The sequence below is a fragment of the Mustela putorius genome, unplaced genomic scaffold (assembly GCF_011764305.1).
Source record: "Mustela putorius furo isolate JIRA1106 unplaced genomic scaffold, ASM1176430v1.1 tig00003949_pilon_pilon_pilon, whole genome shotgun sequence".
Lineage (NCBI taxonomy): Eukaryota > Metazoa > Chordata > Mammalia > Carnivora > Mustelidae > Mustela > Mustela putorius.
The window spans coordinates 4,556,240-4,581,067 of NW_025422093.1; the positions used below are offsets into that span (position 1 = coordinate 4,556,240).

The 24,828-nt window shown below is 42.2% G+C and overlaps 1 protein-coding gene across 1 annotated transcript in view; it reads left to right on the plus strand.

Moving 5' to 3' along the window:
• LOC123389120 (28S ribosomal protein S18c, mitochondrial-like) overlaps positions 1 to 14,576 on the plus strand; it is a 36,912-nt gene extending 22,336 nt beyond the window's left edge. The window contains exon 2 of the mRNA XM_045069899.1: positions 14,134 to 14,576. Coding sequence (XP_044925834.1) covers positions 14,134 to 14,446 — 313 coding nt within the window. The 3' untranslated portion in view covers positions 14,447 to 14,576. The remainder of the gene's footprint in view (positions 1 to 14,133) is intronic.
• The last annotated feature ends 10,252 nt before the right edge of the window (positions 14,577 to 24,828 follow it).

The window sequence follows — 24,828 nt, forward strand, 5'->3', positions numbered from 1 at the left end:
TAAGGGGCGCCTGGGTGGCTCTGTGGGTTAAGCCTCTGCCTTCAGGCTCAGGTCATGATCCCAGGGTCCTGGGATCGAGCCCCACATCGGGCTCTCTGCTCAGCAGGAAGCCTGCTTCCCCCTTTCTCTCTGCCTGCCTCTCTGCCTACTTGTGATCTCTGTCTGTCAAATAAATAAGTAAAATCTTAAAAAAAAATAAAAAAATTTAGTAATAATGAAACAAATTCAATCAACAATGCCAGAGGAAAGATTGAATTTTTTCTATTCAAACCATAGGCAATTATATTATAAAGCTATGGCCACATGAAGAGGCAGTATGAAGCCAAAATATGTAGGATAAAAAACTATTATTTTTTATGAGTAAAATAATTTATAAGATGATTTTTCTCATTCCAAATTAGTATTCACTCTTACCTAATTTTGTTTTCATAATTTTGCTTCTTTAAACTTAAAGCAGGTTCCTCCCCAGTACTGAAATCCTCAGGCTCCATAAAATGTTTATCTGCTCCTATACCTTTGGTTTCCATGATGCTACTGCCCTGGTTTCCCTCCTAACTCCCCCTGATTGCCCTTACTCATTGCCCTCACAGATTTTCTAAGAGGTGCCCCAGGGCTCTGGGATGGGACTCCTGCTTGCTCCATGTACAGTTTCTCCCAGTGGTGCCCAGACTTGTAACCCAGCCTTTTCTATCCCCTAAACTCCAGAAGGCCTCTTTGCCTATTTGACAGTCTGGATGTCTTATAGGCATCTCAAATACAACATGTCCAAAACAAAACTCTTGACATACACAAAAGCAAATAAATAAAAACTGTTCCTCTTTCAGACTTACCAGCACAGGAAATAGCATCAAAAACCACCCAGTTATTCATTTCAAAACTGCCAGCCATCATCCTTGATTATTACCTCTTCCTCACCCTCAATTGCAACCCATCACCAAATCCTGTTGACTCTTCTAAAGCTATGCTTGAGCCATCCATTTCTCTCTATTTCTGCTGCTAACCTCCTAGGCCAACCCCCCATCATCCTCTGCCTGCACATCCGAAACAGTCCCCCAACTGGTCTTGCCCCCTCTTTCCACAGTCCATTCTCCACAGCCAGAGTGGCTAACCTAAGTTAAATAATGACATTCCCTCGCTCAACAACCCCCTTCACAAGCTTCAGTCATACTACTAATAATATCTAAGTCTTTGGCCTGAAGATACTATGTTGTTTGACCTCTGTCCACCTTCCCCAAACCATCTTTCTCACTGAATCCATGCTACTCCCAGTCGTCTTTCTGCTCCTTGAGCTCTCCAGGCTCCTTGCATCACTGTACTGAAAGTGCATCCAGTGTTCCTTCTGCTCAGAATGTTTTTCCCCAATGGCTCTTAAAGAGTAGCTTCTTAGCAAAGCCCTTCCCAATCACTTATTCTAGTGGTTCTCCATGGGGGTGACACCAATCCCAAAGAGATGTTTAGAAAATGTGTGGGGATATCTTAGGGTCCTACTGGCATTTAGCGGCAGGGTGGGGGGAGATGCTGGGCATGCCAGATGTCTGCGATGGGTAGTAGAGTCCTCCTAATGATGGGCTGGACTGCATACTGCATGACTGGGAGTAGCTCACTTGTCATGTAGGGGAAAAAGCTATTTATAATTATATATACCAAGAACCCACTCCATAGACCCATAGATAGTGAATGACTAAGTCTATTTTTGCCTAGTTTAAATACCCACTAAAATTTCTAGGGATGCAGTTACCAAGTAAATTGATGAAAGATAATCCATTGTTTTGTTTGAGGCATTACTCAGGGTTGTTCCTATTTAGGTAAATCATGTCACTAAGGTCAATGCTGGTGATTGACTTGTAGTACTCCTATTATCGCTGGGCATTTGTGGCTATATGCATTTATGGTGACTCAATGTATGAATGCAAACATCTGACCACCTCATTATGTTTTCAAGCATAGTCATGTTCAATGATTTACATATTGGAATGTATACTTTATTATAAAATTATGTCCTCTTATTTCTCCTCTTTATTATAGTTGGGCACATACATATTTATGTAAATATCTGTATGCATATTATATATGAGGTAGACTGTATCATCTAAGAATTTTATTTTGGAATCACAAATGTTGTTATATTTGTTATGGATAGGGGATGTTGCATTTGATAGGATTTAAAAATACTGAATTAATCCAGAGTAGTTTCCCATTCTCTTCCCATCACTTACCTTGTTTTATTTTCATCTTAGCAATGATCACTAGCTAACAGCTTCTTGCTAATTAATTGATTGATTAGATTGTTATCTGCATACCCTTTCTAGAATGTAAGTTCTGTAAGAATATCAATCTTATCAGTCTTATGTAATGTTTTATTCTCAGTGCCTAGAAGAGTGTCAGGAACAAAGTTGCCTCAACCAATGCTATTCAAAGGATGGATGGATGGATGGATGGATGGATGGATGGAGAGGATGTCAATAGTGTCTGTTTCCTGTTCAAACCATGAGATTGGATTTGAGTCCATCTGGTTTAAGAAGTGATGATCAGAAACTGGCAGAAAGGCTAAATGAGATTCTGAGCATGGGGTAAAAACCTTTGATGGAAGATTTTGGGATATTCTGGATGCAGACAGAGCTGTTTGGGGCTTAGGTGAGAAGATGTGGCACAGAATAGAGAAGGACACCATACCCCCCTCTCTGCACTGCCCACAGTGTTCCTTGGTGCTTGGAGGACTAGGAGCTTTGATTGCTTCCAAAAAGTGTTGGCAAGGCTTCTGTGGTTTTAGGAGTAGACAGCGATGTTGGCAAGTTGCATCTGGAGCAAGAACTGATAGAACACCATTAAGTGCCTAGAACTATGATCTGGATTGTAGGCAAGTGTGAGGCTTTCCTTTGGGATATCCAGATATTACTCATCTTGGGGCACGTACCTGGGGATTGGGAGGGTATATTTGGAGTCCTGGCCATTTGGGCAGCAAAATTAACTTTGACCTCTTTTTGAGTTTACAGGCTGATGGCAGAAACAAGGTACAGATTGCATATACATCACATTTAAAATCATCTAGATCTTTGATCTAATCTTTAAATATAGTTATAGAGGAGGCATTACTGAGCTACATGATAATTGTGTTCTTTCTTTCTCTTGTCCTTAATTTGGAACCATCGTGGATGGTTGTGAATGTCAAGGGTCCCCAGCTGAGGGATCCAGTAGGAGTTGAAATCGTGTCCTGGCTTCACTCACCAAACCTCATGCCCTAGCTCCTTTTACCTAGAGGAGAAGTATTTTTTCTTAAGTGACACACAAATATTATCTGTTTACCAAGCCTTGGGACTAACCCACCTAAAAGGACATTTTTTTTTTTTTTAAATTGCAGGAAATGTTTGCATGAACTAAGGGAGTCCCTGCCTTAATTCTTCTGTCCGTTTGCTCCTTTTTACCTTGGGGTCTCTACGATGATGTAGATAGATTTTTTATTTATACGGATTTTATTTATTTGACAGACAGAGACACAGAAAGAGAGGGAACACAAACAGGGGGAGTGGGAGAGGGAGAAGCAGACTCCCCACTGAGCAAGTACCCTAATGTGGGACTCGATCCCATGACCCTGGGATCATGACCTGAGCTGAAGGCAGACGCTTAAAGACTGAGCCACCCAGGTGCCCACTCCCCCGCCATCATTTGCAGTGACGTCTTATAACACAGCAAAAGCCTAAGTGGTAACTGTGCCACCAGCACATGTTAAATGAGGCCTGGTATTTTGTAGAGCTTCCCGAATGGACTTCAGAGCCAGACTGCCTGGCTCCAAATCCCAGCTCTGCCACTTACTACCCACGTGAACTTGAGCAAGTAATTTAAGCTTTCTGTGCCTTAATTTTCCCAACTGAACATAGGGATGATAATAATAATACCCACCCCATCAGAGTTGTAAGACTTAAAATGAAAGAACATATGTAAAGTGTGATATCTTACTTATAGTATGCCTCATAGAAGGGTTAACTATTAAGGTCTTCCTTCTTCTTCCTTTGAGATAGTTACAAAAAGGGTGCTGCCCACGTGATCCCTGTCACAGCAGCCAACCTTGGATATCAAGGCTGTGATGCACCCTGCCCATGCCTAGCAAGGCCTCAGCTATCAGCACAGTGGACACAAGCCAAGCAAGGCTCAGGCACAGCTGAGGCTGCCGAGGCCTGTGACAGGGCACCATCACCTCTGTGACTGCGGTGTTTCCACACTCTGTGTTCTATGCAAACAGACCTCGGGGAGACAGGATGATGGTAGGAGGAGGGTCAAAGAACAATTTTTTTCTTTCTTTTCTTTTTTTTTCTTTAAAGTAGGTCCCCTGCCCAAAGTGGGGCTTGAACTCATGTCCTCGAGATCAAGAGTCCCATGCTCTACTAACTGAGCCAGCCAGGGCCTCCAAATAATCTTTTTTTTTTTTTCTTTTAAAGATGGGAGTTGGGTGCCTGGGTGGTTCAGTTGGTTAAGCATCTGCTTTCGGCTCAGGTCATAATCCTGGGGTCCTGGGATGGAGTCAGCAGGGAGTCGGCTTCTCTCTCTCTCTCTCTCTCTCTCTCTGCCCCTCCTCCCTGCTTATGTTCTCTCTCCATCTCTCAAATAAATAAATAAAATCTTTTTTAAAAAAATAAAAGATGGGAGTCATTCGACTATGCTGTTGGGAATGATTCGGTTGGGAAGGAGAGGATGAAGACATAGAAGAGTAAGAGAATAATGCATGGGGAGAGAGGGTTTGGAATCTAGTCACCCTGGGCCTCAGAGAGGGGGTGAGGTCCCCTGACCCCTGCTGTAATAAGAAGGAACAAGACAGAAATGAACACAGGTACTAAAAGATTCAGAGATTCAGTGCTGAGAAGAATAGGGTCCTTAATAATGTCTGATGTCCAGTGATTTCTATTTTGTCATTGAAGCAAGAGGTTATTTTCTTGGCTCAGCAAACCCACATCTGTCTCTTAGCAAGCTTTCCCTGGAGCAGTGTGGCATGGTGGTCAAACATATAGGTCTTGTAGTCAGGCAGACTGAATTTTTTTTTTTTTTTAATGTCTCGGTTGCATGGAATGGAATTCACTGGAATTCTAATAATACACTTAAAAAAAAGATTTTATTTATTTACTTGACAGACAGAGATCACAAGTAGGCAGAGAGGCAGGCAGAGAGAGTGGGGCGGGGAGCAGGCTCCCCCCTGAGCAGAGAGCCTGATGTGGGGCTCGATCCCAGGATCCTGAGATCATGACCTGGGCAGAAGGCAGAGGCTTAACCCACTGAGCCACCCAGGTGCCCCATAATAATACACTTCCACCCTTAGTCCAGGCTGGTGCTTAGTGACTAGCTCCTCTGTGTGACCTTAGGCAAGTAATTCATTGCTCTACGTTTTAGTTTTCCTAACTGCACATCTCACTGACTACTATTTAACACAGAATTGGAAGTTCTGGTCAACACTATTTAAAGAAAGGTATTTTCCCATTGTCTCTCTGAGCAAAACCCAGATGCTATCAAGAGAGAGGGAAACTTCTCATTCCAGGACAGAATAAATGAACAAAAAGCACAGTAAGAATATAGAAAATCAAGAAAACTTCCCCTCACTTTTCCTGTCAAGGTATGCATAGAATAGGATAATTTTGGGGTACCTGGGTGGCTCAGTTGGTTAAGCGTCTGACTCTTGATTTCGGTTCAGGTCATGATCTCAGGATTGTGAGATCGAACCCTGCATCAGGTTCCATGCTAGGCATAGAGCATGCTTAAGATTCTCTCTCCCTAGGGGCACCTGGGTGGCTCAGTGGGTTAAAGCCTCCGCCTCGGACTCAGGTCATGATTCCAGGGTCCTGGGTTTGAGTCCCTCATCAGGCTCTCTGCTTGGTGGGGAGCCTGCTTCCTCCTCCCTCTCTCTCTCTTTGTCTGTCTCTCTGCCTACTTGTGATCTCTGTCAAATAAATAAATAAAATCTTAAAAAAAAAAAAGATTCTCTTTCCGTCCCTCTTCCTCTGCCCCTCATCCCCCCTCTTAAAAAAAAGTATAATAATTTTGTATGAACTCTGGGGTAAAGTAATAAGGCAGACCTGGGGGCACTTGGGTGGCTTGGCTGGTTAAGTATCTGCCTTTGGTTCAGGTCATGATCCCAGGGTCCTGGGATCAAGCCCTGTTTGGGCTCCCTGCTCAGGAGGGAGCTTTCCCTCTGCTGCTCCCCATGCTCATGCTCTTTCTGTGTCAAATAAATAAATAAAATCTTGAAAAAAAATACAGATCTGGCCAGAAGGACCAATCTAGAAAGATGCCAGAGCCCAGACCCTGATTATTCTGAGAGCTGAGGGGGATCAATAGTTTCATTTCCCTATAATCCTTTTATGGCATGCCTGTCGAGATGCTCTTAAGGAGAAGAGGTCAGTGAAGGCCAGATAACTCAGAAGGGTTTCATGGAAGAAGTGGCAGTAGAAATTGGCCTTGAAAGATGGTAGGTTGGAGGGACAGTATCGATGGGAAAAGACATTCCAGCAGAGGAAATGATATGAACCAGAGCAGAAAAGTGGAGAAGGCTAGATCTGTGGGCTCTGGGGAGGGATGAAGGCAGTGACAAATGACAGCAGGGGATCTAGGTAGAAATGCAATGGAGTTTTTGTTCACTAGACCCAGAATAGGGAAATCCTAGAAATGATCACATTCAGGCTCAGGGAAGAAGGAGGTGAATATTTTTAAAAAGTCTATGTTTTGGGGAGAATTGAGGAAATAGACACTTCCATATAATGCTAGTGTAATATAAATGGTATGACCTCTTTGGGGAAATATTGGCAGAATCTAACAATGTTACAAATGCACATGTCCTTCGACCCAGAATTCCACTCTGAGGAATTTGTTTTACATATATAAGTATACATCGTGTGTATCTGTATCATTCTCTTTCTGTGTATCATTTTTGTAATAGCAAAGCTTGAAAACAAGATTTGGAAATACTGAATATCCACTAACAGGAGCTCATTGAATAGATTATGGTACATCTATACAGTAGAATACTATATAGTTATAAAAAGATCAAGAAAGTCCTATGTACTCATGTTTCCAAAGATACTTTACTTGGAAAAAGCAAGTACAGGGTACAATGTTTAAAGTGCTCATGCAGGTGCAAAAAGCAAGGGAAAGAAGTGTGTGCATGTGTGTGTGTGAGTGTGTGTATATGTATTTATGTGTAAAAGAAGAGTTTCATGAAAAATTAACATTGATTGCTTGTGAGTCAGGAAACTGGTTGCTAAGGGACAGGAGTGGGAAGAAAGCTCTTTATAGCATATCTTATTCTTCCAAAAACTTGAACTCATGTGGATTCATTATGTATTTAAAACTAAATAAATCAAAATTGAGAAAATCCCTGAGACTACTTTAAAAACCCACACAGCATCCATGATCCTCAATGTTCTCAACGAGCAGGATACTTCCTGGGAGGAAAAAAATTTTGATCAGTTTACTTCTTTTAAATTAGGCCTTTGTTTGTTACGAGTCTTCTGGATTCCTGTTTCCATATTAACTATTCCAGCAATGGTCACTTGGTTCCACTTTAACTCAAAATCTCCTAATATCATCTGAACTTAATTCACCATCCGAAAACATTTGATTGTGCTTATTTTGTACATGGGTTTAAATGAATCATATCATTCAAACTTCAGACTGAAATGCACTGTGTATGGATATCTTGTGGTTATTCACATCATTTAATTCTGTCCTTTTCACGTAGAGGCTCAATAAAGATCTAACAATAATGCTATTCCCATGCATATTAACAAATGACCCTGGTGAAATGAAGTCTTCTCATTGTTTTCCTCCTTGAAAAAGAAATTAAAAATTGCCAAATGCACATTTTCCCCAGTTCTAAGTCTATGTCTAACCACACCCTGTCTGGACATAAAAATGCAGCCTCATTCGAGTTTGTTGTGGGTAAGTACTTCCAGACACCAGTTAGCAATTTCTTCCTGTCTCGTGATCCCTATCCCCAAAAAGGGAAGAAAACATTTTGGTAGAAAGCTCAAGAATTTTTAAATCCATCATTGTGTCAATCAAGCAGATATTCCTGAAGTAATATCCTTGATCAATACAAGGGGTGCCTGGTTGGCTCAGTGGATTAAGCCTCTGCCTTCGGCTCAGGTCATGATCTCAGGGTCCTAGGACTGAGCCTTTCATTGGGCTCTCTGCTCAGCGGGAAGCCTGCATCCCCCCCTCTCTCTGCCTGCCTCTCTGCCTACTTGTGATTTCTTTCTCTCTGTCAAATAAATAAATTAAATCTTAAAAAAAAATACATAGTCTAAACCCTTCGTAACAAAAGAAGAGGAAAATTTCTCATAAAATAGGATGGTATCTCCATGGGAGGGCCCATGGAGATAAATTCCATTATAAAGGAGTGCTAGACACAGCCTGCATTCTTGTTGTAATAAATATTGCTTGAAATATTTAAACTCTCCGGGCCGTGGAATTTTGTGTTAAAAATAGTTGTTCTTGTTATAGTTGTAGCTGTGTTTTAACAGATTGGTACATTTGCTGTAACTGCATGTTTCTGCCCACCCAGACTGCACGAGTCCAGTTTCCTAAAGCAGGAAAGAATGGTGTCCACCAGTTCACCAATTAGTACTTTGGAAAGAAGACTGGAGGTGGATGGACCAAAGGGAGAAGATGGGTCATCTCTCCTTTGGACCAAAGGGCAAAGTGGGGGCTTTTGCTAAACCAAAGGGAAGTTTTTGATGGCCCCAAAATAACTTTATTATTTATTTATTTATTTAAAGATTTTGTTTATTTATTTGACTGAGAGAGACACAGCGAGAGGGGAACACAAGCAGGAGGAGTGGGAGAGGGAAAAGCAGGCTCCCCCCACCCCCGAGCAGGCAGCCCAATGTGGGGGCTCAATCCCAGGACCCAGGGATCATGATCTGAGCCAAAGAGAGATGCTCAATGACTGAGTCACTCCCCCAAAATAACTTTTTTAAAAAAATTTACATAATCCATAGGTACTAAGTAATAGGAAAGAAGAATAAGGCATTAGAACAAAGGCAGCAAAAGCTTTTCTGCCTTCTTTGACCACTATCAGCCACCGTGTAGGTTTTCAATAATATTCTTTTTAAGCCGATAACATTCAGGCTTACCTCTTTTAACAGGAGTATCCCAGAACATGCTCTTACAGAGCTCCTGTAGCCCATCCAGCATCATGAGTTTGATAGAACTCTGGCTCATGCTGAGGATCTAATATCCCAGTTTCAGTACCAAAGCCCGGTACTCAATTCTGTTCCCCTCTTCCCCCAGGCATTCTGAATAAAATACTCCTTAAATACAGAGGCAGGAAGAGGAACCATTGAGTAGTTGCTGTCCGCTTCTCATGTAGTTTCTAAATACGTCCTCTAGGTGTCTTCAGTGACCAGTAATCGCAGAGATTTTCGTGCACGGGGGCGCTCTGTTTGCAAAAATGAGTTCTGCAATCCTTTCTTTATAGTGTTTGGATGATCAAGAACTAAGTATTTTGGATTCCACATTTGTCTTTTGTGCAATAAATACTTCCGAACATTGAGAAAACTTTTCTGCACTCATCTTAGGTAAAATAGTGATCTCATATTTGTACAACGTGACTACTCAGGAAACTCCTCATGTAAGTGGTTTAAAATAGGTTGTTTAAAAAAAGAGAAAACAACCCAAGTGGCTAAAGCAAACCTTTCTTGGGGTGCAGGGGGGAGGCTAAGAAATAAAATGTGCTATTATTGAAAAATGTGAATCTAGTCTGGATTATGCAAATTAATCGGCACAAAAGATAGTCTGAGTAAACTCCTCAGTGGGTTTAGGCTGTCAGGTTCTGAGATCCAAACTCTTCCTTTGTCTTTGTAAATTCAGATTTGGGGCGCATTCTAAAAATATACCAAGTAGGAAGATCGTGTTGTTTTCTAAACCTTAGGGAAAGAGTTTGAGGAGGGGGACGTGACCTGGACTTCGACAGATAAATGTGTGTGGGGTCAGTGTAGGTTGAGCTAGGGAGTTTCTGTTGCAAGAGTCCCTGAAGCTTAGCGTAAGATATTGATACCCAAGAGGTCTGCAATATCTTAAAATGTCCATTTCAAGTAAGTTTCATTCAAATATTTTTCAAATAATTTCTTACATTCAAAATAAGTAAGCAAGACAATTAATTTGCAATTACAATTAAAAGATAATAATAAAGCATCCCACGAAATCATTTCCTTTTGATCCTTTGTCCCAGGAGCGACAGATTATCAAAGCATTTCTTTCTTAAAGCTTTGATTTGGAAATAGTTTCAAACTTACAAAAACTTTGCAAAAGTAAAGAGAGTTGCAAGGAACAATCTTAGGTCTTTTATTCAGATTCACTTATATTTAACATTTACACCATTTGCTTTGTCATTTGTGCCCCTTGATCTCTTCCTCCCTTTTTCTCTCTTTTTTAAAATTTTTTTTACTTTTCTGAACTCTGTAAGGGTAAGTTACAAACAGCATGGCGCTTTGCATCAAAATTTTTCAGTGGGTATTTTCTAGGAAGGATTACCATAAAGTAAATTTACTTCCTAAATTTACAATGATATAAAGCTTTTTTTAAAATCTGTTATCCATGTTCTGATTTTATCAGTAATCTAGTGATGTCCTTTTATAGGATTTTTCTCCACCATTGGATCCAGTCTGGGGTTAGGGGTTGCACTTAGTCGTCAAGTCTCTCTAGCCTTCTTTAATCTGAGCAAATCCTACCACCTTTCCTTGTCTTTTACCGATACTGACATTTTTTGAAGACTATAGGGGGGCCTCGCCTTTCATTGTGTGTTTCTCTGTTTCTTGTGATTAGATTGAGACTGTACATTCTCAACCAGGTAACTGCCTAGGTGATGTGTCCTTTCTGGACATTACTTTTGGAAACATACAATGTCCATCTCTCTCTCTTGTTGGTAATACTAATTTTCATATCCTGGTCAAGGTGTTGCCTGATTTTTCAATTATATAATTTACTTTTTCTTTCTCTCTTACAACTGATAGGATTATGCAAATATCCTGCATCTCATTCAAAATTTCCTCCAAGATTTAACATTCTTTGACAATTCTTGGTTTGATCTTAACCACAAGAGTTGCAAAATAATAATTTCCTAACTCCAGTACTACCTCTGTATTTACTATTTGATCCTCTGCGTTCTACTGTAAGCTAGAGACCTTGGTTTTTTTTTTTTTAAAGATTTTATTTATTTATTTATTTATTTGTCAGAGAGAGAGAGACAGCAGAGGGAATGGCTGACAGAGGCAGAGAGAGAAGCAGGCTCCCTGCTAAGCAAGGAGCCCAATGTGGGACTCATCCCAGAACTGTGGGATCCTGACCCAAGCCCAAAGCAGACGCTTAACTGACTGAGCCACCCAGGTGTCCCAGGACCTTGATTTTTATCTATATATCATCTATCATTATTTTTTTAAAATCATCTATCATTATAATCACCATTATTATCTATGTATTTTTGGAATGGACACATGAGTTCTTATTTATTCAATGGTTTAAAATTCATGATTGGGGGTGCCTGGGTGGCTCAGTGGGTTAAAGCCTCTGCCTTCAGCTCAGGTCGTGATCCCAGGGTCCTGGGATTGAGCCCTGCATTGGTGGGGGGCTCTCTGCTCAGCAGGGAGCCTACTTTCCTTCCTCTCTGCCTACCTGTGATCTCTGTCTGTCAAATAAACAAATAAAATCTTTAAAAAAAATAAATAAAATTCGTGATTGATGCTGGGACATTGATGCTCAGGTTGTTCCAGATTTGGCCAGGATAGCCCATTCAAGCTAGCCTTGGTGTCTTTGCAACATGCTTTCATCATTATTTTGAGTACCTTCTGACTTCCTGGCAAGCAAGATATCCCAGGGTCTTTTGCACCTATCCTGTCTGGTCTCGGGAATCAGACCTCTCCCTGAGAGTCCCTAGCTCCTCTCCGTGGGGAGTTGTATTAGAGACCAAGATCTAGGTATATTTGTTGCTACTGGGGATATCTTTGCCTCTTCAGCCTTTTAGTGTACAGAGCTAAGAAATACATACATTTTATATGTGCGTATACACATATACAAGTTTATAATATACATATGCACACACAGATATGCATATAAACATACATATATTAGAAACCATAGTTATTACCAGTGCCTCCAATTCCAGCACAGTTCGGTAGGATTCTTTTTGGCTTTCTCATATTCATATGTCACTTCTTCTACAATGAGAATACGACTCTCAATAATATCAACCCATTTACTCATCTTCGAAGCATTTTCTTTTCAACCTTTCATATATGGTTCCACACACAGAAGGCCATTATTTTTGAAAAGTTTGTTATGTATACTATAAAGAATAATGCAAAGACAAATTTCTAACCATTGAACAAAATGATAAAAAAATGGAAAACTCTGAAAATTTTTTTCTTTCAGCATGAAGCACTTCGTAAGTCTGCAGTACCAGTTCTCATATGGTTTCTTAACTTGGAAGTGGATTGAGTGGGTCAAACACTTGAGTTAGAGAGAAAGGCAGAGTAGCCAGGTGCCTTGTACTCTATAGGAGAGGGTGGGTTTTCAGTTTCCTGTCTCATGTGACTTGGTGTTCTCCAGTATGTTTTCTTTTATGATGTGCGGCAGGAATAGGACAAGAGGAGACTGAGACAAGAAGTAAGGCAGCAGCCATGGTGAGAGGACTGGTACTTGGAAGTGCCAGTTTCAAGAATGGAGCTCACTGAATTTGAGAGGCAGGTTGGAGGGTCATGGGGTGGTAGGGAGGGAAAAAGTGAAACAAGATGGGACTGGGGAGTGAGACAAACCATACGAGACTCTTAATCTCAGGAAACAAACTGAGGGTAGTTGGGGGGTTGGAGGGAGGGATGGGGTGGCTGGGTGATGGACATTGGGGAGGGTATGTGCTGTGGTTAGTGCTGTGAATTATGTAAGACTGATGATTCATAAACCTGTACCCCTGAAGCAAATAATACATTATATGTTAATTTAAAAAAAATGGAGCTCACTTGTTCTGCTCTCTGCAAATCAGTTTAAAAAAAATTTTTTTTTTGTTATTTTTAAAGATTTGTTTATTTATTCATTTGAGAATGAGAGAAAGAGAGAGCATGGGAGGGGGAAGGTCAGAGAAAGAAGCAGACTCCCTGCTAAGCAGGGAGCCTGATGCAGAACTCAATCCTGGGACTCCAGGATCATGACCTGAGCCAAAGGCAATCCAACCAACTGAGACACCCAGGCACCCTGCAAAACAGTTTTAGAACTATACCCAGATAGGCCAGCATCTCAGTCTAGCTGGTTTTTTGGGATTGGGTCATAGAAGAATTTCTTTTTTCTTTTGTGTGTGTGTTTGTGTGTGAGCTAAATGCTCTTTTTTTTTAAAAATTATTTTTTTAAATAAATATATAATGTATTTTTATCCCCAGGGGTACAGGTCTGTGAATCGCCAGGTTTACACACTTCACAGCACTCACCATGGCACACACCCTCCCTAGTGTCCATAACCCCACTCCCCTCTCCCGACCCCCCTTCCCCCAGCCACCCTCAGTTTGTTTTGTGAGATTAAGAGTCACTTATGGTTTGTCTCCCTCCCAATCCCATCTTGTTTCATTTAAGAAGAATTTCTTTTTTTTTTTTTTAAAGACTTTATGTATTTATTTGACAGACAGAGATCACAAGTAGGCAGAGAGCCAGGCAGAGAGAGAGAGAGGAAAGCAGGCTTCCTGCTGAGCAGAGAGCCCAATGCAGGGCTGGATCCCAGGACCCTGGGATCATGACCCAAGCCAAAGGCAGAGGCTTTTACCCACTGAGCCACCCACGTGCCCCTAAGAAGAATTTCTTGAAAGGAAAGACTATATCATTGCTGAAAGTGACTTCCTCTTGGAATTTTTAAAATGAGTGTGCCTGGCTGGCTCAGTTAGTTAAACATCTGCCTTTGGCTCAGGTCATGATCCCAAGGTCCTGAGATCAGGTCCTGTGTTAGGCTCAGCTGGGAGTCTGCTTCTCCCTCTACTCCTCTCCCCACTGCTCATAATCTCTCCCTCCCTCCCTCTCTCTCTCTCTCTGTCTTTCAGATAAATAAATAAATTCTTTTTTTTTTTTTATGAGAATAGACTGCTTTCAGTTTAGAATACTGTGTGAAAAACCTCTCTGAAGATTGAGAACAGTTAAAAGTGGCCCTAGCCTGCGCGCCGCTCGCGGTGGTCCGGGGGGGAAGCCGTGGACGCCCTTCGTGAAGGCGGCTCTGGGCCTCGCGGGCCGCGGGACCCGCTCGGTGCCCTGGAGAGGCTGTTGGCGGGGCCCGCGCGTGGCCGGCCTCGACGACCTGCCCGTTCCAATGGAAAACCCTTATAAGGAGCCTCTTAAAAAATGCATCTTGTGTGGAAAACGTGTAGATTATAAGAACATACAGGTCTTTGTGGGAAGAAACAGAAAGAAATCACAAAAGCAATTAAAAGAGCTCAAATAATGGGGTTTATGCCAGTTACATACAAGGATCCTGCATATCTCAAAGACCCTAAAGTGTGTAACATCAAGTATCGGGAGTAAATTATATGAGCCTTATCATCAATAAACATATTTTATAATAAAAAAAAAAAGTGGCCCTAGGACCTTTCAGCCCTTAAGATTCTGTCATCCCATGAATGAAGAGGTAGCTATCCTAATTACTGAGTTAGTTTTGCAATTGTCTGATTAAAATATATTCCTGGAGTGATATTCCCTTCCCAGAGAATTTTCCTCCAGACTCTCATCTATAACTAACTACTCAAGTCTTTGGACCTTCCTGTTCTTACAACCCTTCTGATTCTCTAGCTACTTTCCATGTGGCAGGGAGCTATCAGGAAGGAGTCACTGTAATTCCGATTTGACCAATTGTAGACTCAGTACAAGGTACTAGAAATGCTCTCTTCCTTCGATGGGCACTCCCCTTCTGTACACATACCTCCTTTCCCCTCGTTTCCCTAATTCGACTCTTTCCCCTTTCTCTAATAGCTCTTCTTCCTTTCACTCCTCAGGTACCAATTTGCTTCTAAACCATGACGATGGACAGCATCCCCAGTGTGGACTCTATGCATTCTTAAATTTCACAAGACTTGACTTGATACTGAAGATCACCATTCCCTACTCCTCAGAAAGAAAGCTTTGTTCTGGATTCTTCGGGACAGTGCTCCATCTGCCTTCAAGAGGAACGTAAAATCCTCGGCGAGTCTGAGATTATGGAAGAGAGCTAACCACAACCCCATCCAGCTCCACCAAGTGTCTTGGAGGAACACGTTCATTCATTTATTCATCCACTCATTATTTATTGAGAACATACTATGTGCTCCAGGCAGGAGATGGACAATAAGTAATAAATAAGTACAAAAATAAATGAACAAATGAATCAAAACCAAGATAATAAAGGTCTGTGGTAAATCTTATGAAGGAAATAAGTAAAATGATGATATGAAGTATAACTGGGGTAGAAGTTTCATTTATTAGTCTTTTAAAAAAATTTTATGTATTTATTTGAGAGAAAGAGAGCGAAAGAGAGAGCACAACAAGGGGCAAAATCAGAGGGAGAAACAGACTCTCCACTGAGCAGGGAGCTTGATGCAGGACTCAGTCCTGAGACTCTGGGATCATGACCTGACCCGAAGGCAGTCACTTAACCAACTGAACCACCCAGGTGCCCCCATTTCTTAGTCTTTACAAAAGGAAAAAAGACCTAGAAAGGTGCAGATTGTAGACCAGAAAGGGAGCATCCTGTCACCCGATCCCACTCTGTCTATTCAGTTATTTTCCATCAGTGCCTTCAATGCAGTTCTTTATTCAGATGTGTCTTATTTTCCTGAGAAAGTACCACCTCACTTCTGTCCCTAGGCCATTGCGCTTTTGGGATCTCCTGTCCTTTCCTCGAATCTATGCTGTCATCCTGGGGCTTAGTCCTGCCTCCGATCACTCACTCACTGAGAAAGTCTTCCATGATGGCTCCAATTCTTCCTTCTTTTAGTTTTATGGCACTTGAAAGTTTCTCGCACAATTTTAATTACATCTATCTTAACGTCTTTGACAGTCTGACTTACTTTAGTTTGGTCTCTCTGATCTGTTAGGTCTTGAAGTCGGACGATGTCTCACATTTGCTTTTGTGCTCAGCAACCCCTGGGCATCCAGAAAGTGTTAATACTTCCATACGAGTTTTATACTTCACCAACACTGACTGGTTGAGGAGAAGATTGGGCTGTTGCAGGCTAGTGGAAGAGCTACTTTACAACCAGAAGGGCCTTGTTGCACATGTCAAACGGGGCTATGTGGGTGGGTGCCCTTCTTCCTACACATAAGGCTGGCTGGCACCGGGCTGGCTTACCTAGCTGCAGAAAATTTTTCTTCCAGAATGCAGCACCTGCCAATGACTTCTTCACTCACTTCCTGGCAGATGTAGGCCAAAACCCCAGACAAACCACAATTTGTTTTATTTAATTGTATTACTAGTCTTCCCTGTTTCTCTCTCCTCCCCGCACATAAATAATCCAGATCTCTAGAGCATAATTAACTTCCACAAAAATGCGATTATTACTCCCTGTGAAGTTGGAAGAAAAGGAGAGTACCATTTCCTATTTTGTTTTACTGTGGTAAGAAGTAGCATTCTTTTTTTTTTTTTAAATTTTTAAAAAAAGATTTTATTTATTTATTGGACAGAGATCACAAGTAGGCAGAGAGGCAGGCAGAGAGAAAGGAGGAAGCAGGCTCCTCGCTGAGCAGAGAGCCTGATGCGGAACTCAAACCCAGGACCCTGGGATCATGACCTGAGCCGAAGGCAGAGGCTTAACCCACTGAGCCACCCAGGTGCCCCAAAAAGTAACATTCTGAATGTTACTCCTGAAACAGGAGCCTGCATAGGCAAAGCTAAACATTTTCCCATTGGTCATAACATTTGGGTAATACAGATGGAGATATTATTGATTGATGCAGACATCAATTATTTGAAAGACTGTATTTATTTATTTATTTATTTATTTAAGATTTTATTTATTTATGACAGAGAAAGATAGCAACAGGGAAGACAAGCATGGGGGAAGATGAAGAGGAAGATATGGGGCTCAATCCCAGGACACTGGGATCATGACCTGAGCTGAAGGCAAATGCTTAACAACTGAGCTACTCAGGCACCCCCAAAGACAGCATTTTAAATAGCATGGATTGATAAACCATTTGTGAAATCTAGGTCCATTCTTTACTCTTTGGAAGTATTATTTGCATTATACTTTAAAGATAAGTTAGAGAGCAATACCTATATAAAAATTATATTATAGGGGCGCCTGGGTGGCTCGGTCATCAAGCCTCTGCCTTCGGCTCAGGTCATGATCCCAGGGTCTTGGGATCGAGCCCCACATCGAGCTCTCTGCTCAGCGGGAAGCCTGCTTCTCCCACCCCCACTCTTCCCGCTTGCGTTCCCTCTCTTGCTGTGTCTCTGTCAAATAAATGCATAAAGTCTTTTTAAAAAATCTTATTATATCAGCTTTTCCTTATTGTTTACTCGTTCTCCAACCAAGCCTTTCATGGTTGCTCTAATTTCTCGTGCCTTCCCTTAATTCTCTGGCACTTGAGATCCAGCACAGTTTTAAGTGTATATAGTCCTATTTTGTCTGATATAAATTTTTCAAAATGATATTTATAGTCTTCACTTATTTGCTATTGCTTCTCCAAATCCATTTATTGGTAGGATTGTACATAGTTTTATACTTTGTCCAAATGAGAATATTTTGGTTCTGGGTCCTGAACACAATAATGTAGAGCTTGCGAATGGGGGAACGCCTGTTCTGCTCAAGTGAGTTCCTGCTCCGTCAAGTTTTCTTAGAATAGATATTTAGTCACTGCACTTATGTATTGGTTCTGTACTTACTATTGGAAAATGGACTTTTTATCTCATTTCATAGAAAACAAAGCAAGGTAGTTGAAGTGACTAAATGCAAGGGCACAAGAAGGAAAAGTTACGGATTTCCCGTGGCTGCTATTGAAAACATTCTACAATCGTGCCTGACGTACTAGAGGTTTGTTTGTTTCCTTCTTAAAAAGAGCTTGGGTGTGAATGGACCCAAGACTGGAAGAGGCTCCTGCCACACCAGCATTTCCAGCATGGAATTTGTGAGTGGGTGGGAAGTGCTTACTTGCTATTTACCTGCCTCGCGCTGCCTTTGACACACATGATGAGCCAGCGTCATTTGACTGTCACCTCCTTAGGAGGCAGGATTCTTCAGCCCACACTCTGCTCGGCACTGACTTCTTCTGTGTGCCTGCTTTGTGTCTGTGTTTTTTGCCCAGACTGTGCATTTTGGGGGAAGCACCAACCGAAGACAGGCTCCTCAGCTTTGTCATTGTAGGGAGACCAACAGAGCCTCCCACACAGCGACACCCTCAAAGGGAGGCAGGGATGCCAATTCCTTTGAAGAAGCATTTCTAAACAAAAGGGATTCCCCTATGGGCCGGTGCGCCTGACAGTTTGTTCTTTCCCACCACGTTGGGCAGAACTCACAGATGGGTGGCTGTCTATTTGTACTTATCGGGACATGAGTTGCCAAATAAATAAATAAATAAATACGTAAATGTTTTAGACCCCTCTGCTCTGGCTTCAGCTCAGGGTCTAAGTTGCAAAGATGCAATTATGGATTTATAAACAAGCTCTCTGTGTTTTAGAAATAAAATAGATGGGGACCCAATGTAACAGCTCTGGCTAGGACAAGGGCCAATAAATTCGTTAATTCTGATATACCGCAAGTCAGAGTGCATTCTCCCAAATGGTAGAGCCACGAGGTCCAAGCCAGAAATACCGGCAAGGATGCCTGGGCGCGTGCCTTCCACATACTGAGTATGTCCTGTAACTCTCTGCAGATCTGTGCCGCTGGACACCACTGAAGTCTTCTCCTCAGAATGGACCTGAACTACCAGGTCACTATCCAAGTAAACTCATTCTCTGCGGGCCTCCTGGGGAGGGAAGAGTCCATGGCCAGCCCAGAACTTCAGGCGTCTGTGTTCAAGATGAGACAGCCCTGGTCCTACAACAGTCCTATAATCTGACCTATAACCCCAAGTCCGGGTGGGAACTCAGTCAGTTGAGGGGTTGTGCTGCCAAGGGGAAGCCGTAGTTCTCTGGGTGTTCCTTAGTGTGTCAGCCCACGTTCTGCCGGCTCCCCTCTCCCAACAGAAGCTTTGTTGAACACCCTGAGACAATGGGAGGCCCAGCCCTTGCCCACAACAGCTCCCACCTGCCACGCAGGGTGCTCGATGAGAGTCCCTCAGGGCCTGGGTGGAAGTTGGCGCTGCCCCGGCAGGCCCAGACACTGGCAGCTTGGGAGAAGGTGTACTCACTCCGGGGGCTTTCCATTAGTTGTCTAAACTGGTTCGGCTCTCCGACTCTATCTTACTTCTCTATTTGTTTTTTCCCTCCCTTTGGGGCACATATTCTTCACCTCAACGGCCAACTCACCTGCAAATTCACAATGTTCTTGCTTACGTAGCTCCCTTCACAATAGCTTTAGATTCCCAAGAAGCCTACCAAATTAGTAGGGTACTTTTCCCCATTCTCAGAAAATAACCTTTGGAAACATTTCTCTAGTTACAACTGTGTCCCTTGCCTTTTTTTTTTTTTTTCCCCTCCTCCTTCTTCCTGATGGACTCTTCTGGTCCATAGATGTTTTTTACATGTGATGGCGGATATTCATCTGGGTTACGCAGGACACCTTTACCTCGTCTTTTACATCCCACCCTGGGGGCCCAGGGAATGGGACCTGTCTTCCACACTGCGGTGTCAGAGGAGAGGAAATCAATGCTCTATTCCTAAGATTCTGTTCCTCTTTCTCCATTTTGGGCCTGATTGCTGATTTAGGTCCATAAGAGAAGGATAATTTGTGGAATTGTTTTTGGTAGACCAGAGAGGAAGGGAGATGGAGCCAAGACTCAGCCTGTGGTTACGTGACAATCCACCGGCTGAGTGAGGCGGCAACATGCCCAAGGGTGGTGAGGAAACTGCAACTCCTTCTATGGAGATAAGAACCAGAATGCAGGGTGAATTCCCCTGGTCAAACTAAAGGCAGAAGGATGGGGAGGAACTGTGTGAAAAGCAAGATGGCGTCTTTGTCTAAATATAGTATAGCACAGAGGCAGTGATACTAACATTAAAACAGACTTTGGTGTTCTGATCGGGGCAAGCTGCTCATGTATTTCGCTTTGTGCCGAACACCTAAACACGTGGGAGGCTGGATCAGTCTGCCTATCTCTGCATTTTTACACCGGCTTTCACCAGAGAACCCAGGTGCTCAGACTGCACCCAGTTGGACGACTTGCCCCCTCCCAAAAACCTGGCAGGTGCCCAGGCTAAACATGACAGTAATGTTTGAGCAAGAAAGGCTCCACCCCTGCCTGCCCAGGTCCTGCCTTTACACCTCCTTCCCCTCCCAGCTGAAAGCAGCTAGGCCCCTCGTGGGATCAAGGGAACAATCAGGTGGGCTTCTGATAATGAGGTCTTGGGGTCCAATAAGAAAAGAAGGAAATTGAGATTAGCGCTTAAATACTATCAGCAGCCCAGTTTGGTTGCCTCTGCAGGTTCATTGACTGCTCATGGATGCTGGGAGGAAAACCCTGGGCAGGGATGACATGACTACCTGGCACCATGATGTGGGGAAACACAGATGAGGGTGTGTTCCTTTTATCACACTGTCCAAAGGATGGCGGGGAAGCAGGAGTGGCTGGCCACCTGGCATGACTGGCACTAACTGTGTTTGGAGGGTTCCCACCAGGACACAATCTGGCAGCATTTCCTCAGCTTCAAGATTTTTGTCATCCTTGTGCACAAGCTGCCTGGTTGTTTACTTACTAGTTTCTAAAAATATCTACCTACTTTTAAAACATAAATATTCTCCTTTAATTTTGTCCTAAGCAATGATATCCATGAAATCATTGGTTTGGTATTTTCTAGTGCACTTTCGAGTAAATATGTGACGGCCAAAATAGGAAATAAAATAAATAAGAGGTATAAAAATAAAATAAAAAGTACTAATTCATGAAGCACCTAAAATTATTTGGAATACCACGTTTTAGAAAAATGAGCAAGGTATGTTGGCTTTGGAGGATAGGATATACTTGGTATACAAGAAAATTGTCCTGTGTCAATGTGAGAAGATCAAAATGGAGTTGATTCCCTATTCTCTCTTTTTTTAAAAAAAATATTTTATTTATTTATTTATTTGAGAGGGAGGGTGGCGGGGTCAGGGCAGAGGGAGAAGGCGAGAGAGACTCTCAAGCAGATTCTGCACTGAGTAGGGAGCCCAATGCGGGGCTCAATCTTACAACCCCAAGATCATGACCTGAGCTGAAATCAAGAGTCGGACACTTAATTGAGACAATTAAGTGTCCCAATTTCATATTATTCTAACACAAGATTCAAGATTCCATTCTTCTGGTATAGAAGGAGGTAGAGGAGGAAGAAGTAGAAGTAGAGGAAATGGAGGTGGAAGAGGAGAGAGAGAGAAAGGAAAGGAGAAGTACACATTGGGCTATTAGGAGGCTAGGTCGTTGCAAAACACGGATTTCAGTTGGTGAGGCTAAAGTAAGAGAACATTTTCATAATCACAAAGACCAATACTTTTTGCTTTCAGTACTCATCCAGACCAACCCTATCTCAAGTCTGAAGCAGTATTTAGGCAATCTAGGCCAGGCAATCCTGAAGTGACCCAAGTCCTCAAAGTCTTGGTGGCTCAACGCCACTAGTTATCTTCTCTCTCACACAAAGCCTGCTCTAGGTTACGTGGGTTCTCTGAGGCATCTGCCTTCCAAGGATGAGTCAGAGATCCAATCTTGTGGCTTCACTACCTTAGCATGTGGTTGCCAGAGTTACCACAGCAGAGGAGATGCACCTGGAGAGTCACACAGGGATGGTTCATGCCTAAGTCCCAACATAACCTGTGTGGCTCACAGCGCCCTGCTTAGCAACCAGGGAGTCTGGGACATGCTCTTTCCTCTGGGAGTCCAGGAGGATGAGGGGAACAGGATATGGATGAGCACTGGAAATCTCTACCCTACGTGAGAAGAATGCAACTTTTGGAACTTGACCATCTGTCTTACTGCTCACAGTTCTGTGTTTCTTCAGTAATAACAGCAAAACAAGAATGGTCACATTGTGGCTTTGCTGTGAGGTTAGGTAAGATTTCACTTAGAAAGTGCCTGTGGTTGAACTGCTATTTTCTAGTTAATCTGGACAAAAAAAGTGTGGTGTGATAGAAATAGCAAGATTGCTTCAGGGAGTTGCATGCTGAACTAGGACTTAATTCCAAGCCCCAGGGTGAGGCTGCTGGTGTTAGACAAAGTGCCTCCCTCTGTGCAGATCATCCCCCCCAACAAATGATAGTTCTTGTCTTCTCTCCTTGGCAAGACTGAAGGAGACAGTGTTAGGTTCTAAGTTTCATTCACCATGGTACAACAGCAGCAACAACTTTTTTAAACATTGTGCTAGAAAATACACAACATGAAATTTACCATCTTCCCCATTTTCAAGGGTAGGGTTCAATAGCCTTAAGGATTTTCACACTGTTGTGCAACAGATCTCCAGAACTTTCTCATCACACAAAACTGAAGCTTGACACCCATGAAGCGAGGAGTCCCCACCTCCCCCTCACCCCGGCCCCTGGAAAACACCTTCCACTTTCCATGCCTATCAATTTGTCTGCTTTAGAAACCTCTTGGAAGGGGAACAATAACAACAATTTTTAGTTAAAAGCCATGATCGAAAACAACAAATCCCCATGGGTAACAAATGTGCCCCTCTTTCACTACAAATAGAATTTTTGAAACCGAGAAAGGGTATTACAGGATCTGTGACACCGGTAGACTTGATGGATCTAACGTCTCCTCCGGTGACTGTAAAGCAATTAACAAAACACAACTGTGGAAGTTGAGATCCTTCTATTTCCTCATAAAATTCACTTCTGCTGCTTAATCTGTTACTCTCAGTAGTGAAGTTTGAGAGTCATCAATATGACAGTACAGCAATATTGCCTCATCAGTCATGATTTACTTAATGTTTTCTGAATTTAGTAATATTTGATTAAAATTTAATGTGAACATATCATATCATGCCATATATATTATTGCATCCATTAATCAGGTAACTATAGTAATGAAATGCCGGAAGGTTGGATGAAAAAGGAGCTAAAGTCTTGATATATGTTTGACATAATTCTGTGAGTGATTAACCAAAAAAGAAAAAAGCCAAAACTTCATTAATATATATTACTTTTAACAATCATCTATGTATCATCAGATATTTTTAACCTTTGTTAAGCTGGATTTTTAATTTACTTAAAGACACTGAATATTAATAACCATGAAAGATATACATTGTTCCATTGAATCACAAGTTGACAGAATGATTCATAGTTTATTCTAATTTTTTTTTTTCGTATAACGATGTGTGTTAAAACATTATTTGGGGCTCCTGGGTGGCTCAGTGGGTTGAGCTTCTGCCTTTGGCTCAGGTCATGATCTCAGGGTCCTGGGATCAAGCTCCAGATTGGGCTGTCTGCTCAGTAGGGAGCCTGCTTCCCACCCCCCACCCCCCGCCTGCCGCTCTGCCTACTTGTGATCTCTCTCTCTGTGTCAAATAAATAAATAAAATTTTTAAAAAATTTATTTAAGTTATTCAATCAGTTTACCATGGAGGAAAATAGCACATATTTGACACATGGCTGTGCAAAATACTAATTTAAATATCATATCACATTTCTATTATCTTCAACCTCCATGTCGTTGACCATAGCAGGTGATCAGTATGATGATGCATAATTTATGTTTGACACAGGCTGGTTTCTCTGTACAAAAATTCTCTTTTCCTTATTAAAACACTGAAAGTTGGGGCACCTGGGTGGCTGACATTAAGCATCTGCTTTTGGCTCAGGTCATGATCCCAGGGTCCTGGAACTGAGCCCCACATCGGGCTCTCTGTTCAGTGAGAAGCCTGAATCTCCCTCTCCCACTCCCCATGCTGTGTTCTCTCTCTTGCTGTGTCTCTGTCAAATAAATAAATATAATCTTAAAAAAAAAACACTGATAGCATTTATAACTTGTTTCTTTTAATGCTGCCATTTTAATAAACTAATAAATGACCAATTGCTCTGTAACCATCTATGTGCCCTGTTCATCAAAACAGTTAAGGAGAGGTTTGCATATGGAGAAGTAATGGATTGAATAGAAAATTATTGACTTAATGGAGGGATGTTGATTATTTAAACACGGTTTCTTCTTAGTTGTTCTCTTTTTAAAATTCTGTCAAGTTGCTCATTGTTCACTCATTCATTCATCACATTTTTTATTGAACAATTCTCGACGGCATTGTGCTAGGCTCTGGATGGTCCCTGATTCCGGAGAGCTCACAGTCCAGTGACGAACAGAAGTGTATAAAAATGCAAGCTGGGACGAGCTCCAAAATGGAGTGTGCACAAAATGCCATGGGACACAAAGAAGAGTGTTGGAGGGAGCCTGGGGGAGTCTGGAGAGGCTTGTCAGGGGCTGCAGCTGCCTTCTGTGGAGACTTAAGATGTAAATGAAGAGTTTCCCAGACACGTATATGGGAGTGGTCTGTGGGTGAGGGGCGAGGGTGGGCAGATTCTAGGAAGAACAAACAGCATGTGCAACGACTCAGAGGCATGAGAAAGCATTTTCGGGAAGAAGAAAAATTCACAAACCTGCCTCGATCTAGTTACTATAAACTGTGGTGTGATAGGGATGTCAAGATTGCCTCAGGGTGCTGCATGTGCATTCCAAGCCCTAAAGAATTGTAGCTTAGAAAGTACAGTCCAGAAAATTAACTTTAATTTTCCCCTG